The sequence below is a fragment of the Antennarius striatus genome, chromosome 4, assembly GCF_040054535.1.
Source record: "Antennarius striatus isolate MH-2024 chromosome 4, ASM4005453v1, whole genome shotgun sequence".
Classification (NCBI taxonomy): domain Eukaryota; kingdom Metazoa; phylum Chordata; class Actinopteri; order Lophiiformes; family Antennariidae; genus Antennarius; species Antennarius striatus.
Window position 1 is genome coordinate 22,778,296 of NC_090779.1, and position 17,701 is coordinate 22,795,996.

The 17,701-nt window shown below is 47.1% G+C and overlaps 1 protein-coding gene across 2 annotated transcripts; it reads right to left on the bottom strand.

Moving 5' to 3' along the window:
- Window positions 1-1,991: 1,991 nt before the first annotated feature.
- LOC137593876 (transcription initiation factor TFIID subunit 4-like) lies at window positions 1,992-17,194 on the bottom strand. Of its 2 annotated transcripts, none has more exons than XM_068312952.1 (15): window positions 16,003-17,194; window positions 15,029-15,195; window positions 14,695-14,769; window positions 13,831-14,019; window positions 13,622-13,744; window positions 13,450-13,539; window positions 12,327-12,512; window positions 12,179-12,254; window positions 11,972-12,077; window positions 11,106-11,275; window positions 9,623-9,753; window positions 9,101-9,226; window positions 8,925-8,981; window positions 7,088-7,210; window positions 1,992-2,167 (listed from the first exon to the last, which is right to left on the bottom strand). In XM_068312952.1, the coding sequence occupies exons 1-15, from the start codon at window positions 17,192-17,194 to the stop codon at window positions 2,006-2,008; spliced, it is 2,973 nt and encodes a 990-aa protein (XP_068169053.1). In that variant the 3' UTR covers window positions 1,992-2,005. The 2 variants fall into 2 exon arrangements, with proteins under 2 accessions (XP_068169053.1, XP_068169052.1); XM_068312951.1 differs by having other exon boundaries at window positions 13,831-14,022.
- Between the last annotated feature and the right edge of the window lie 507 nt (window positions 17,195-17,701).

Sequence of the window (17,701 nt, forward strand, 5' to 3'; positions counted from 1 at the left end):
ATATTCATAATCAAATCAATATGTCCAACAGTAGGTCGACGTTTTCAGGCTGTGATTTTAAATTGATTTTTTTTTTGTTTGTTGTATATTTCGACACAATCACACGAGCCGGGATGAACGGGGAGGATGAGGAACTGCAGGAATGTTGTTTGATCCGTTAGCCGTCGTCGTGAACGTAGCCTGAGCGAGGTGTCGTTGTTTAGGAGATCCAGCTCCATGTGACCAAACCAAAACTGTCAACCCAGAGCGTTGAAGGAACCGCTTCAACATTTAGCAAATCTGAGAGCTAACGTCCAGATGGATTCCAACAGAAGCTGACTATGAAATGTCCAGCAGCTGCTTAGCGTACAGACTGGAAAACAATTGGGATGTCTAGCTCAGCTCCAAGACAAGAAAAAGGAGGAAGTGGCTAGTAAAGCGTCTCGGGGTCGACTTTTACATCTTTACATTTTAAACATGATATCAGGATATCTTTAGCCTCGATTGTGAAAACAAAACTATTCTCTTTATGTTGTAGAAAGAAACTGATGTGAGTTTTAACTGTACACAGATCGTTTGTTTGTCGTCTACAACGTGGGGCGAACAGTCAAACACATTTCTGTCCAGTTCCAAGTCACCAGACCCGCCTCCTACATGACCCCCACCCACCCATCCGGAACCGACCTGAACTCAAGACACCTCTCTACTCCGCCTGTGGGGGCGGGGCTGTGGCGCTTCACTTCACAGTGTAAACGCCACCTGAGTTGTAAGGGGGCGGAGTCGCTGCTGGTTCGCCTCTGAGTGGTTGCATGTCTGTCTAAAACAAACAAACCCGGTGGGGTGTTTTGATGACGTGTTGAAGATTAAAAAGCAGCCAGTGGTAAGAAAATATCTGTCGGCGAGACATGAGGTGCAGGAGCTTTAGTTTCTGTGTGGGGTTTTTTTTTTTTTTTTTTTGTCCTTTCTGTTAATTATGAAAAATCGCAAAAATATACCTTCCCCCAGTCGTTTCGGATGGACCCAGTATGCTAAGCTAAACTAAGCAGCTGTGAGAAGCAGAGCGTCATCCATCTGTACATCAAACTCTCAGGGAAGAAAAGATGTACAGAAATGTTGAATCATTCCTCGAACGTTGAACGTCGGCTTCCGCGACCCACAAACACCCCAAACGACCTGCCGGACCCGTCCTTCCACCAGTCCCGGCGGTGGCCCGCAAATCCTCCAAACAACATGATGCTCGATAAAACATTTTCCTCAGGCAGATGATTTAAAATGCTAACTGATGGTTAGCTGTACCAACGTCATTTAAAAAGAACAAAAACAAAACGAGTTGAGAGCCCAGGAGGCCGGCGTCCTGACATCTCCGGGTGACAGAAATCAACCGAATGGAGCCGTGAAGAGGTTTCAGAGGGACGACACTCAAAGGCACCTGTCCAGGTGTGATCCTGTCAGCAGCAGCTCAGCTCCAGCGCCACAGGGTCTAGTCTCACACCAGCACTCAGACAACCTGCTCATTCGATAATTATTGGAGGCGGCGGCGGGGGGGGGGGGGGGTTCTACTCTATTCCATTAAAAGTGATTTTAAGTTAGTGGCTCCTGCAGGGCCAGCCCAGTTGCATTGTGGGTAAGGTCACCATAAGGTTTTGGTGAAGAAGAATTTGAGGAATAAAGCAGAATGTTCCCGCTGGAGAACCTTAAAAACGGTGGATTTTCTGTGCAAATTGAAGGAATTCTTGTGTGAAGATGTTTGGTTTTAACAAACATGGAGCTGAATGCGCCGTCCAACACTAGACCCTGAATGAGCCCGAAAAAACGAGACGTCCTTCTCAAGAAACACCTAAAACTAAAGGTGAGGGTTCAGGTGAGGCGAGATGATGAATTGTGGGTAGACATCAGGTCAACTTCGAAGGTTGATAAGGGATTAGGATTGAGGTTCTGATGGCTGGAGGAGGTTGTGGAGTGATCCAGTTTGTGATCTGCAAGGTGGGGAGGCGAGCGCTCTTCCTGGGGTGGGGGTGGGGACTCCTTATTTCAGCAGCGCCTTGTAGAGTGTTAGCGAGCGAGCCGTGGAGCGGTCCTGCTCCAGACAGAAGATGAAGTCCCTGAGGTTAACTCTCGTGATCCGCTGACGGAGCTGCTGGCGGGACGAGGCGGGGGTGGAAGAGCCTGCGACCGAACTGGAGGCCACCTGAGGGCGGAGGAAAGACGACAGTTAGCACGGGTGTTCGGCGTTCAGGGACCCACAAGTCAATCCGAAATGAGGATTCAGCACGAGGTGGAACAACAAAAAAATTGAAGCGTCACGTGAACTTCCTGCAAAACCCTGATCAGCTGATCAGAAGAGTAAAACAGTTTGATTATTTAAGTTTATTTAGTTCTGATAACCTATTTTAGTTCTGCTAAAAATCTTTTTCAGAAAAGTTCCAGCAAATTTATGGACTAAATACCTGAATGATTGATGCATTTTCAGGTGTTTTTAAAAAGGATTAGACACAAATCTAAAAAAGTCACTTAGTCCAGACCTGCAGGAAAATCACCACTGCTCCAGTCTCAGGTGTGTCAGCCGCCGGAGGCCAGGCAACGCCCCTAGCCTGCGGCTAATGCTAACATCCAACTCCTCTGCTGTTAGAGATGTTGCTCTGACAGGCTCTCTTTCCCAACGCTGAACGTTAAACAAACACAAATCCAGTTCGTAAGATGTGCGAGACAACCTGAGGTGACGGCGGCGATGGCTCAGAGCTTCTCTTAGCACACAGCTGAAATAACCGCAGGCGAGCTCAACGGGCCAAAGCTCCTGTTTAGAACAGCTAGAACCCGCCCTTTCATGAATGAACCCCCGATAATCGTGAAATCTGGAGCTGGGAATGAAATAAACCATTTTCCACTGGTTTTTCCATGTGACACTGAATTATGAAGTGCGAGCTGTTATGGAAACAACTGGGCTTTTCTTTCCTCCAGAGCAGCGCCTGGAGGCTGAGACAACACAAGACAGTCTGAAGTCGGTCACAACTCATGTCTGACTGTCAATACGCGCAGACAGACTGCATGCTAATGTTTGCATCTGGTGTGTTTTTAGAACAAGATGAACTATTTTCAACTTTGTTTTAAATATGATGAAGGTTGGGCTCCGATTGGCTTAAGAGTCAGGTACACATTTTTTGATTAGCCGACAGATTTCCATGAAGTCGCTAATCGAGAACTGATTACAATATGTGTTTGCGTTTCCACTGAGAACCAGAACAATAACCAATTAAAACAATCGGGGAACATTATTATTATTATTAAAAAATATTTTAAAATTTTTTTTAATTTACTATTTTTTTAATTAAAAATTTATATATTATTATTATTATTATTATTATTACTAGAAAGTATTTTGTTTCACAAAACTAAAAAAACATGATCTAGACTTCACATCTGTCGCTGGAGCCTCGAAATTTAATCCAGTCTTTAATAGCATTTCATCCAAACTCAGGTTCAACTTATCCTGAGTTTATCTTCAGACTTCAGAGATCACATGACCACTCCTCCAATCCTCATTGGTGGAGGCAATAACAAACAATTTACTTGTTTACAGTGAGAATGTAACTTCCCTTCCCTTCCATGATACAAATTTAAGCTTCTAATTTGGTATTTTACTACGAGCAGTTCTGGTTCTCGCCTAACCACGCTGTTTAAACCCAGTAGCTTCTTTCTGACATTAATCCGTCTTTTAACCTTTATATTTCACAGCGTTCTGTCTTCAGGAGCGCTGGAGGTGCAGCCGGCCCTCGGCCTCTTGCTCTGAGCTCAGCCCATATTGTTCAGATATCTGCTGCTGCTTGAGGAGCCTGGAGGCACAGCTGACAGCACAGGATAGGAATGAAGCTCCAGGTTCACACATGAACACAATCAGAGCTTTATGTGCCTGCAGGCACACACACACACATACACACACACTCACACACACACACAACAGCAGACAAGCAGTCCCCATACTGACACACAATATGCCTATATATTTAGAAAACCCATTATACGTCCGCTTTATTGGTGAAACTGTTTACCAGAGATTGACAACCAATAATAATCGATCAATACAGTAGATATTAGAGTTTTGTTACTGATGCAGCCTCTAATGATATAACCTCCAAATAAATGAAGCTCAGACACCCCTGGACGTTCCAAAAGGATAAAAATCCCAAGCAGACCTGAGGTATGGGCTAAGATTCCACCAGAAGCTGGTGTGTGGTTCTGCATCAGGTCAAAACTGCTCAAGGGTCTCCATGAAGAACCAGGGGTCCTCAAGGGTTGGACCACCAGAGGCCCGAGTCAGTGAAAAACTTAAATGTGCAGAATCAATCTATTTGATTTCTGTGTGGTAAATATTAAACACCCAGAATGCACTGCGGTGGTCAGCGACCATCCGCCGCCTCACCAGAATGAAGGGATCACAGACCGACCGAGGTTCCCTCTGACCTGCCCAGGTAAGCAGACGAATGCGAACACACTGGTTCACCTGATTGAACCAGTCGACTCATTATCACCAGGCGACCTCTATAAATTGCGCAATTTTGAGTGTTTCTCTCACAATCGTTACACAATCACTTGACACTGAACTGATTTCTCCTACTGGTGTGAAAACAGCATCGAGAACAGAACCATCAAGCATGTGGTCTTAAGGTCTGACTGGTGCAGCGGTGACATCACTGAGGTCACCGCTGCTTGAACGGTTTACACCAACTTCATCGAAGATGACAAGAATGATGAGAAATGACATCAATCTGAAATTAAATAAAAATTTATTGGAACTTCCAGTAAATTTATCAAATGTTTTTTAATAAAAATATCCCCGCCCTCCCGTCTAGTCAAAGCAGAGTCTTGGTTCTGCTCCAGGTTTCTGCCTGAGTTTATTCTCTCTGTAGAATAAAGAGTCCGTCTAGACCTGCTCTTCTTGGAAAGTCCCGTAAAAAAAAACTTTGCTGTGATTTGGAGCTACAGAAATCAAATTGTTTGTGATGTTTTAATTTTTGGTGGTGGATCCTAATAACACCTTGTCCAGGTGAGCTCAGATTACCGTGGCGGATGTTTCAACGGGCTTTTGGTTGTAATACCAGGAGCCACCACTGGTAGAGGGTGAGGTCACCAGCAGTTTAAGTTCTACATCACATCTATCAATACCAAGGTTGTGCTGCGTTCATGTCTCAACAGAATCTGGGAAAAATACACATTCTGACTGGGACAGAATGATCTGGACACATTGATTGATTGATTTGATTTGTTTCCTTTCCTTTGAAAGTCGTTCATTACCTGACAGAACGCTGTCATCCTGACTCCAACTTCCGACCGCGAGATAACGACATTATTTGCTACTGGATGTAATGTGTTTACATACTTACAACTTTAGCGAACAGACATGTGAGTACTAGCTTTAGCCTACTAGCATCCTCCAGCTAGGTTCATGAAAACAACTGGAAAGACACACAAACGTGCACAACAAGTTCAGCAGTTTCCTGAAGCTACGGCAGCTCAGAATGGACAAAATAAGCCCAACATTAAAATCTTTTTTGATCATATTTTGTTTGACGGATTATCCGTTCTGTCACTTATTTCGCTCCGTGACTACCCTTAACCATTATTGGTTGTTGGAGAAAACATGATGACTTCTGGTCTGCGTGATTCTGACTGTGGGTTTAATGGTTGAACTGGTTGGGAGGCGGCGGTTCCTGTTGATCCGACAGAATGAAAGGTGAAGCAGGTTCTTCTCTTTTCTGTTACTTTCAGTGGGAATAACAAAGCTCCTGATGGTAGCGTGTCTTCATAACAGGCTGCGGCCCCGGGGCGGTGCAGCAGGGCGGGGGGAGGGTGGGACTATTTGAAGCCTGATCAGGCCTGCAGTCGGGCGCTAAAGGGCGAACTGCGGCGGCCCGGGGGCAGATTAGATAGAAAAGGCACAGCCAGGGAGGCTCGGGAAAAAAACCAAAAAAAAAACAACACAAAATCATTTGTGCTGGAAGAAAAAAGTTGTTTTGTGGATAAAAGCAGAAGCAGACAGTGAACAGAGAACATGTGACCCGAGCGTCACACGTGTGTGAGGTCATTTCCACCTTCCTCCTCAGTCACACATGAAGCTAATACCAATGATTCCAATCGTTTGAAACAGTTCATTTCACACCTGAAAGCCCCCCCCCCCAACACAGAGAACCACAGCGACATCATCAACCAGGCCAGCACATATCTCACATTCAGTTCATTGCCTCCTGCTCCTGTCAGACGCTTTTCAACCCCCCCCCTAACACCACCACCCCCGCCAAAATCACTCTGCTGCCTCTGTGTGGAGCTGCTGGGGGGCGAGCTTCAGGCGGGATGTGGGAAGGGGAGTATGTGGGTGAGGGCGGGGCCGAAGCAAACCCTCAGGCCATGCATGACCCCCCCCCCCCCCAACACTCTAGCCCTGAGCTCAATTCTGCAGAGCTGCAATCTATGGCTGTCTGGGAGGGGGGGGGCGGTGGCTGGGGGAGGGGAGTCAGAACTAACCCTGTAGGCAGAGCCTGACCCCCTTCACTCAACTGGTCAAAGTCTGCGGATCAGACATGGGCTGGGGGGGGTGACACACTATATTTTGCTGATTACGTCCATGACCCTCTACGTACACACATCAGGGGCCCCTGATGGACTCTCTGGGTCCGTCTGGGATGACCCCCCCCCCACCCGATGTGTCCTCACAAGGTCTCAGAAGCTCCTCTAGAGGATCAGCTGACAGGACGGAGGAACACTGGGGAGGGCTGTCCGGAGGAGACGAAGATTTTCTGCTCTCACAAAGATGATACAGATCACTAGCGATCAGCTAATCAAGACTACAAGAGGATCAATAACCCCCCCTGCCCCCCCAGGTCACCACGGAATGATCCATTTAACCTCACACTTTCAAAAGCTCTTCTGAGAAAAAGAAAAGGAGCTCATGACGCCAAACGGTTCAGAGTTTCTGTGAAACTCAGTGACAGAACAGATAAAATCGATTTTCCTCCACAGGAAGGACAAAATAAATTTGTGACATCAAACCTTAAGTGGCCCTGGCGGGAGGGGGGGGGGGGGGTGTTGGGATTCTGAGGGCCTGGCTGCCACCTACCTCGGTGCCGGTTGCGGAGCCTCCCGGCGAGTCCAGCTTGCGTTTCTTTCGCGGTCCGATGGCGGCGAGGGCCGTGAGGTTGGCGTCTCTTTGTCGCATCTGAGCCAACTCCTGCTGCTGCATCTGAAGAGGACAAAACCATGACGATGATGATGATGCCCTCTGCCACTGAACAACATGTCCCATGATGCTTTAGGACATGGGGTATTCAATTAAAAGTCATGGGAGGTCCGGTTATAAAAATTTCCTCTTAGTAAAAGGACTGAACCCAAGTTGAGTTTGTGTCTTATGTCCACATGATCATTTATTATTAATTTTCAATGCAGGATATGTTTAAGTGAGTGCACAGCTAGCTCTTTTAACCTCACTATAAATAAAAGTAGACCAGGCAAATACATTTCAAACCTTTATGCTAGATTGAAGAACACACAAACGTCAGAATTAAAAATAAAGTGCAAAAAGAGCTGAACAATCCTTTTTCTCGTAAATTAAAGACATCCCATTCAAAAGAACTGAAGGCCGACACTTCAAGTAAAAAAACATTAACATGTTCAGAAAGCATAAATAAAAAAATGGCTCTTTCAGGGGAAAAATGCAAACAGAACTTTCTTCATGGGAGAAAGGGGCATGTGGCCTGCCAGTAATTGTACTTGTACACATCATTGTCCACAGATATGCATGGTGCTCTCTGAATAGCTGCATGAAGCTGTTGGTATTTCTGATTTTCTGGTTGCTGTTGACATCGGGATTTGTTTGATTTTTCCGCACACCTCATTTTTTTTGTTTTCCTTCAGATAATGTCTCAACAACAGCGTTTTAGCAGTTCTTCAAAACTGTCCCATCACTAAAAAATTTTTTATGTTGCCCCAAACTCCACCATGACTTTAATGAACATCCGTTTGCATTTTTCTCCGTTATTTTGCCCTCAGCTCGGACTTCAGGGGATAATTCTGCGCGAAAGCTCTGTGCTTTGTTTCTTGGTGGCGCTTCACGTTATTAATTGATTAATTCATGCTACATGGTCAGACTATATGAGGTAAAATGGTTTTGAACTGCCTGACGGAAGAATAAACATAAATGTGTCCGTCCACTGATTGTTAACTAGCGGTTTCCCTCATTAACCTCCCTTTAGATGTCCTGAAACTTAGTCACTCCTCCTCCTCTTCCTCCTCTGACGGCTCTGACAGGCCTCCACTTGGAGGCCTCATTACTCCAGCACACAGAATTATGGGTTACGACCCCCCCCCCTCCCCAGCTATGTTAGCAGAACATGCTAAATGCTAATAAATCCACGGACTCGACTGTGTTTCTACTGCTCTGAATCAGAAGCAACAGACTTGCCCTTGAGGGGATGATGATGCTGATGATGAAGATGAACACTTGGCTGATTGTAATCAAACAACAAAGAAGCACTGTCGTCATCATCATCATCATCATCATCATCATCTTGGTCTGTGCTTGTTGCCCTCAGCAGACTATTTTATTCTATTCTATTTCATGTCATCACACCCCAGCCTGCTGCTTCACCCGTCCATCTTCTTCATCCATCATTTTCTTTAACACTTGAAGACCATAATGTCTCGTCTCCGCCCATTTTCCTCCTCCTGCTGCTTTAAGTTTGTATAGAATGTTTGTTTACATCTTTTCTATTACATTGTCATCTGCTTCTCCGCAGTTTATGGTCAAATGGTTCCTCCCACGCGGCTCTAAACACTTTTCAGTGGCAGCGATTGGACGAGCTGTGGGACAGGTGCGACCTGGACCCGGACGTGAAGCCGTCTGACGTCGCTGATGGATGTTTGTGTGTGTGTGTGTGTGTCTGTGTGTGTGAACGAACCTCTTTAGCTTTCTGCTTCAGGCGAGCCTGTTCAGGATCTTCTTGTCTGGCACGACTCTGGAATTAAAGGCAAACATCAGTCAGACTTCAGAAATGTGTTCCGTGTTAAAAACGCTTTTCCATTCACGTGTCTCAGACGACAGACGCAGCAACACGAGAAGGTTTTTTTTCTGTACCTTGGCAGCTTTGAGCAGGATCTCTCTCTCCTGCTCATCTTTCCTCTGCTTCTCCATTCGCTCCAGCTGCTCGAAGAAACGAAGCTGAGAGCGAACATCCGACGTCTGTTCGTGATGCTCTTCATCCTGGAGGAGAGGAGACGAGGTGGAGGAAGATCAAAAGAAGAAAGAGGAAGAAAAGAAGGACAGAAAAAGAGCAGTCGCAATCAAGACTTCATTTTGTGCAGCAACAGATGGTCAAGGGGCCAAACTGGGGCCAAACTGGGGTCACTGGCTGGTCTCAGCGCTCCATCTTCATTTTCTAGTTTACAGGGTTATTGTGGGATGCAGGTTTGTTGTCTATAAACAAAAAGAAGTAGATCACTCCAGCAGGATGGAGCCTAAAGTGAACAGACGCCCACATTCACCTCAACTCACCTTTCAGGTATTCACACACAACTACGATCACGTGAACAAACACACATTGGTGTGTGTGACTTCTGCAGCAGTGTGTGTGCGTGTGTGTGTGTGTGTGTGTCTTGCCTTGCCACCATCCGTGCGATGCTGAGCGACGGCTGAAACCTTCTCCAGCAGGGAGCGCAGGCGGGACTGGGTGGCGTGGGAGATGAAGTTCACCACCTCCAGCGGAACCTCGCTCACTCCCAGCTTCTTGGCTGAGAACAGGAGGTGACACATCACTGATTATTGATTATTAGGATGACGATCAGATGCTTTAACGATTGCTTGTCTTCATGGGGTGCTAAGACTTTACAACTAAATACAATACGATTTATCCTTAAAAATAAAATTCAAATTAACACCAGGAAAAAAAAAAAGAGCGTTTTAAAACTCTTTGCTCACATTGCGGACGTAGGATGAATACCTCAAGATTCTCATAAATACAAAATGAAAACAATGATTATAGAAACTTTCTGCCTTGTTAAGTAAAATTCTCATTTAAAAGTTTTTTTTTCCCCCATCTTTAAACTGTGTGTGAGTCAGAGCAGCAGGTCTGAGCACGCTACTGCCGTCTGACAGGTGTGTGCTGCAGTTCAGCCAATCAGCTTCGAGCATTTTCAGCAGCGAGAGGCTGCCGAGTCAGGCCGACTGACGGCTGAATACGAACGTGATCCGTCTGCTGACAGGAGGAGGAGTGATGATGATGATGAGGAGGAGGAAGAAGGTATGATTCCTGAATTCCCTTATGATGCTCTTTCATTTCAGCTGAAAACATTTTTCTTCATCACAGCTTTTTTTTCCTGTGAAGTTTTCATGAAGTTCGGCTACAGTTAAAAGACGTTGAACAAATTTTCATTTATTTAAATATGATTTGCATCTTATTATGCGGCTGTTGTTTTAAATACCGCGACACCTGACAAGAGAGGATCCCATCCAGGCAGTCAGGTCCGTGTTCAGACGGGTTTGAATGAGGATCTGCAGTGACGATTAACATGAATCCAGATTCCAGATCATCCTGAGGGTTTTTATTTGAAATTTAAATCCAGGTGAGAGACGACGAAGGAACAGAAAGCTCTGAGATGAGTCCTGATTCACAGAATAAGCAGATGAAACTTCTTCCTTCACAGAAATCTCTTCCACCCTGACTGGGAGTTCTAAACTTTACAGACGGTAACTGTGGAATAGCTGATCCTGAGGATGTCATGTGACCATTACTGTACAATAGGTGATGTCACATTTATCAGGTGTCAGATATCACAACAAAACCGGCTGCTGCGCTGCAACAGTCAGTTAAAAATCAGAAAACTCTCATTTCTCATCATCAGCATTTCTGGAGTTTCTTCTTCTGCAGGCTTGGATCTCGACATACAGGCTGTGTGGAGTCACCTGTGTTTTAAACTGGTCTCTTCCTCTTCAGGTGTTAAGCAGAAAACTGATGCTATGATGAAGAAAACTTCCGTCGATGCAACAGAGGACGACTGAATGTTTGTTTTTGGGTGACCCTGGTTCAAACAGCCCTGGTTCATCGTCGGACGTGTTCAGGTCAGCCCAGGTGAGGGTGCCATACCTGTATCCAAGATGCGGCGGTGCAGCAGGCCCGTGGGAAGGAAGGACTCGTCTTTACAGGAGCGGATCTTGGTGCCCACCAGCTCCGAGCTGGTCGCTAGGATACGGGCGTTCTCCTCGTTGAGGTTCACGCCGGCCATGGACGCCACGTCGTTGATGTCGTCGTCATCTCTGAGGTAGAAAGCAGAGGTGAGGTCAGCGTGCATATAGGGCAGGTCGTCTAAGGACGATTTATTTTATTTTGAAGGTAAAAACAGTTGCGTCCAGATATTAATCTTATTAAACATGTGGATTTAAACCAAACCAGGATTTAAAAAACATCTAAGCTCATTAGAAAGCAGAGGCCTCATGTCACACACCGCTTGACCACTGTGTGCACACGCTGCCATCTGCAGGTTGGGCTGTGAACTACATCATTGACCATCAGAATGAGGGATAAACATTTTATTCAGTTTTCGAGTCAGAGCAAGAAAAAAATTTATTTTAAAAAAACAAAAACAAGGTCAAGATGTAAGACAGAAGAATTTATCCCACAATTCAGAGGAGTGGCGTAACAGATGATGATGATTTATGACAGATAAGAGGATGTTTATCGAGGACCGCCTCTCACTGCGTAATAGTTTCAGGTTTTCTCCTAACTTAGAGGATACCTAATCACATCAAAATGTCCAGGCGTTCAAATTTGATGATTCAAATTGTTCTTAAAAGCAATAATTTTCACTTCGTCTCTCTAACTTTGGTCATTTATTTTATTTAATCTTCTTTTTTTCCTCATTTTGAGTTTATTTTAAAGTTCTTTGTCTTTAAATGTTTTTTGAATACGTTATTCTACTTCTACAAATCATTTGTTGTGTTTCAAAATTTCACCTGAATGTCCCGCCCCCCGGGTCACTCAGCTTCTTCTGATTGGCTTGAGCTGCCAGGTGAATGGGTGTTTTTCCGATGATGGTTGTGGGCCCCCTCATCATCGTACCTGAAGGGACAAACGCTTCATCTCAATCGTTCAGCAGGAACGTCGGTAGCGGTGTCTCAGGCGGCGCATCGCCGCCATCTACTGGCCGACGGCGGTCTCACCTTGTGGTCTGAGCGTCTGACTGATGACGACAGGTGTTCGGGTCTGGATGGTCTGGACTCCAGCTCTGCCCACCGCCTGGAAACAGGCATTCCATCAGCACAGGAGTCATAACATGAGGAGAAGCTCGTGTTTTGGTGGGACTCCTACCAGAGTGTTCGTGAGCGGTGGGGTCAGCCTGACGGCGCCGCCGGTCGAACTGATGGGAAGCCGTGGCCTGATGGCGGTGGCGGCGCCGGGGGCGGCGGCCGGGGAGGGCATTGAGGTGCTGGGCGCGGCCGTCACCAGCGACTGCTGGCTGTTGAGCAGAGACTGACGCAGGGAGGGGAGGCTTTTCTGTAAAACACGTCAAGTTGAAATGTTAATAGTAGTTCAGAGTTCAACACAAGTAGAATTAATTTGTCTGTTATTTTATGTGACATCACTAATGACTCCTGCTGTCATCAATGCATCATCGCGTTAAAGGATTCTCCAATAGTCGTAAACCAGACATCAACTGATGGGATTGAAATACTTCCTACTTTGCTTTGTGTTTATAATTAACAACAACATCTTGGAAGTCTTTTGTGTTTGGTTTTTTAAACAGGTTTTAAGAGAAGCTGGAATAAAGAAGTCTTGATCACATTTCTGGTAAATCCAAGAAGTTATTTCAAAGTTTCTTTATGATCTTGGACTGATTTTCTTGAGACACTTTGATTTCTGTTTAAAAAGTAAAACGCTGCTCGTTTGTGGAAAATGTTTCATTTTAGAACTATATTTAGTCTTTGCACCTTTGTTGTTTAAAGTTGTTTAAATTTTAAACATTTTGCTGGTATGGAGTGTGACCCGGTAGCTGGAGAGGTGTCAGTTCACCTCCTGAGCGCTGCTGAAGTGCCCTTGAGCAAGCCTAATTCCACCAGCTGCTCCTAGAGTGCTGCTGCGGGGTGGCCCATCACTCCACCCTTTCTCTCCTTTAATCCTATGTTGTACCGGCCTCTGTGTGTGTGTGTGTGTGTGTGTGTGTGTGTGTGTGTGTGTGTGTGTGTGTGTGTGTGTGTGTGTGTGTGTGTATGTGTGTATTCCAGCCTTTACATGTGTGAAAACATATTCAGTCAAAAAAAAAAAAAAAGAATTTCCCCATGGAGGGAATAATAAAGGAACTTTCTTCTTCTTAAACTAAACGACTGCTTACCTGAACCTGCGAGGAAGGGCGGGGCTTGTAGCATGACCTACATTGTTAGCATTCTTAGCATTACAGTACTAAACCTGTGGCCAGTAAACAAGTGAACAGTACCTTGAGGAAGGGGATGAGGTAGGGCTGAGGGGAGGACTTCAGCTCAGCCTGCAGCCGAGTGGTGAACTCCTCAGACTCAATCTTGGCGTCCTGGGCACACACACACACACACACACACACACATTAGACACACACAGCCAGACACTCTGATGTGTGTGACGTCATCACTCACGAGCAGGTCCTGCACCAGGGCCTTCACATTCTTCGAGGTATCCGGGGAGGGCGGGTTGTGGGACGCCAGCTTGATCAGCGTGGCCAGGAAGTTCTTGCATTTCTTCACATTTTCCTGCATCTCCTGTGGGGGGGGGGGGTGAAAACATCAGGCAGGAAGTCACACGGGCAGGTGTCTGATGCACAGCTGAACGGGAAAGGGGACTCGACCTGGGACAACACCGTCACCCTGCTGGCAGGCGGGGTGGGGGCAGCCGGCGACATGTTGGTCAAGGGCGTGGAGGGAACGCCGACGGGTTTGACAACAGTCGTGCCCGCCGATGACATCACCGTCTGGGTCTTCTGAGGGGTGGTCATCTTCACTGACACCGCGCCACCGACGGGGGCCACGGAGATGGCCTTCTGGGCAACGACAAACATCATCAGGAGGAGAAACACACTTGGCCGAGAATCTTTTGAGATATTTTGCCGCAGAGGGGCCTCAGACGTCACATGACGGACATCTGGACGTCACGTGATCAGATGTCTGTAGGTGAGTGATGCAGAAATGGAAGGCTAGCTTAGCATAATTTCGCGGTGTAGCACCAGAGCTGGACGATACATGTGATGGAAATCAAAAGAATGTTTGGGAAAAAATAAATATCAGAATATCTGGACCGTTCTGAAACACAGATTTGTTGTCATGACAACCTTTAACCTTCTTGACATTTTTCACAATAACATCTGTTTCGCTGCTCAGCCACTAAACAGACATTCAAAAATCCAATGATCCTCAAACCCCAGGCCGGTCAGATGATGTCAGGTTCTCGTTGAGCATCTGTGGTTCTAGTTTTAGCTGTTAGCGTCCAGCCGACGGCTCAACATCTGAATACTGAGCTTAGTGCAAAAATGGTGGAAAACCCCCCCCCCAAATGTTTATAGATTTGTAGTTCTGAGGCCTTTGGTTTCAGACTGCCGCCCTCTGCTGGTGTGGAGGTTACTGCCAACAATGTCAAAATAACTTTCGGTCCGATTTCTTGAACAGGAAGTACACAAGGGCCAATAGAGACAGAGGAGGAGACAGGAAGCACACACCTGTACGGTGGTGGTGGCGGCCGGCTGGACCATTCTGGTCTGAGTGGGGGAGGCCAGGCGGACGGTCTGGGGAGCCTGCAGACAGCAGGGAGGGAAAGCTGATGTTAAGCAAAACAAAGCATCATGGGAAATACCACTACCAGCAGTCTTATTCATGAACACAAAATATTTTGGGGAAATGAAGTTCAATTAATTTTGATTTCCCTTCAGGCTGCAGCTCCTGATTATTTCACTATTGACTTGTGGTGTTTTCTGGTCAAACTGAATCACACTTAAAGCAGCGATGATGATGTCACATGATTTGTTTTATCAGATTCACGCGCGGCGGACTCACCGTGGAGGCGGTGCTGACCCGGATGGTGGCGCCTGTCGTGGGTGTGGTGGGTCTCTGGGCGATGTTGGCCACTGCTTGGCCTTGCTGCAGCTTAGCCTGAGCCTGGGCCAGCGCCTGCTGGGGGACCATGACCAGCTGACCCGTCTCCGTTCGGACTAGAACCATACCTGAAACAGGAAAACAGCCATCAGAGCGTTCACCTGACGGAAGCACTGGGCGAGTTTCTCAAGTTCAAAGACAGCAAAACGGCTTGTACGGTTTTAAGCTCACGGGTTTTATCAGTCGTCCGTCAGGAAACTGATCACTCCGATTGACGGACAGAGGCTGGATTTAAACTAACAGTCCAGACTGTGACAGAAAAAGTAAATAACTTCTGGACTTTCTTAAAACAATCACTTCCAGCATAACTGCCGTCCTCAAAGGTCCAGATGTAACTTATAAATGTAACTCCATGTAATAAATGTAACTAATCCTTATTGTTAAATAACTGAATTTATTATTCAAGTTACAAACATTACAGTTACACAGGAAAAATTATGTTTGTTTCTGTTACAACAAATTCTCGAAGCACACTTTTGACCTATTTATTTCTAGACACTTTTATGCTCTCGCGGGCCACATAGAATGATGTAGTGGGCCACATTTGGCCCCCGGGCCTTGAGTTTGACACATATGGTCTACGATCACGGCAAGAACCTCCGGAGCAGGTTTGAAAGTTTATAATGTTCCCCCTGAAACAGCCTAACGTCAAGTATGTCCATAGCAGACGTGATCAATTTCTAATATTGGCATATGTTTGTATTTGTATCCAAATACTACGATCGGTAGGAGGTTTGTCCTCCAGCAGGAAATTCTCAGATGTTGCTTGGGTTTAAATTTGAGTTAAATCGCCCTGACTGGAATATGATGGTGGGAAAATCAAGGCTAAACAACAACACGTGCAGGTGAGGTGAGCGGTCCCTGTGTGAGCTCACCAGGAGGCATGGTGAACCCGGGGGGCAGCTGGATGGTGGTCTGCTGCTGAGGTCGGACAGCCAGCGGCTGCTGCTGCGGGGCAGCGGCCCGGGTGGAGCCCGCCACCAGCCCGGGTCTCTGCTGCTGGATGGAGGTCGCCACCACGGAAGCGCCCGGCGGCCTGACCACGGTCACCGTAGGCTGGCCCACTCCGTTGACCGCAGGCTTCATCCCGGCAGCCGCCAGGGTGACAGCAGCGGTGCCGGACACAGCCGGACTCTGGCTGATGGTGGACTGCACGACCACCGGTGGGGGGGTGTTTGCCAGGATGACAGAGTTTCCAGAAACAGGCTGGCTGGGTACCAGCATCTTGGTGTGCATCAGAGGGTTGCTGTGGTTGACGACCTGAGAGGTGGAGGCTGATGGGGAGGGGGCACCCTGGGTCACCAGCTGTGCACTCTTAGGGTCCACACCATTCTGGGCCACGCTGGCCACGGGGCTGGGGTGTCTCTGCAGAGCTACAGACGCCACGGAGGACTGGGGTCCGGGAAAAGTGGGCTGTGAAGCCATGGAGGGGATGATGGTGGAGCTGCCGGGGCTGACAGCACTGATCACCGTGTTGGCTCCGGCTGGTGGGGGGACAGCGGGCGAGTTCACCAACTTTACAGCTCCGGTGGTTCCGTTTAAACTTTGTAATCCAGGAGACGCGGTCCTGATGGTGTCGGACGCGGGGGCGACGGTGGTGCTGGGAGCCGCGCTCGGACCCAGGACGGGAGCCCGGTGGTAGCTAGCAGCCGCCGCGGACTGAGTGGTCAAAGTTACGGGTCCCGGTGCGGGGGAAACAGTGGGAGGAGAAGCCCCAACTGTTTGCAGACTAGCGCCGGCGGTTATCACGGCCCCGGCGGCGACAGGGGAGGTAGAGGAGGTGAGAGTTTTACCGGAGAGCGGCTCATTCGCGCCGGGTTCCTGGTTTAACCCCGCTTTAGGATGCCCTTGTTGCGGCTGCTCCAGAGACCCCACTTGATCGCGCACTTTCCCTGAGAACTGGCTGACACCGGCCGGAGCTCCCTCCCGTTTCCCGTCGGAAAACGAAGCGGCAGGAACCTTTCTGTCGCCCAGTTGTGATTCCAGAGAGCCAACTAAGTCGCTAACTGCTTTCTCATCCACCTCATTGAAGAGCATGTCCTCCAGTGGGTCGGAGGCTCCCGCCATCTTTGATGTTAGACCGTTGTGCAAATCGTATTTTAGAATTTGCGCATGCGCGGAGGATCAGCGTTGTTTTCTAGCACAGAAATAGAAGAAGTAGATCTTCTACGTCAGCTGATGACGCGACGGTGGCGCGAAACTAGAGTCAAGAAATAATCCCGGGTATTATTTTGTGTGGAAATTACTAGATGTGACCTTTATCTTGATGGATAATCTAAAATGATTCGACAAAGTAACCGGATGTCCAATCTGGATCAAGTTCATAATCTGGATCTATTTATCCAGAATCTTTCATTATAGAGGATCAGAATAAATTCCCTATAATGGCATAACAATAACAATGAACCAAAGTGACCTGAGATCAGATTAGAGCTGGAATAGATTCAGTTAGGAGTCAAATTTAGCTTCTGAAGTTCATGATCTGAAACCTGAAGCAAACAACTATTTGTGAAATTTAGTTTTTCAAGAATAAATCCCACTCGAAGTGATACCCATGTGATACAGATTTTTTTG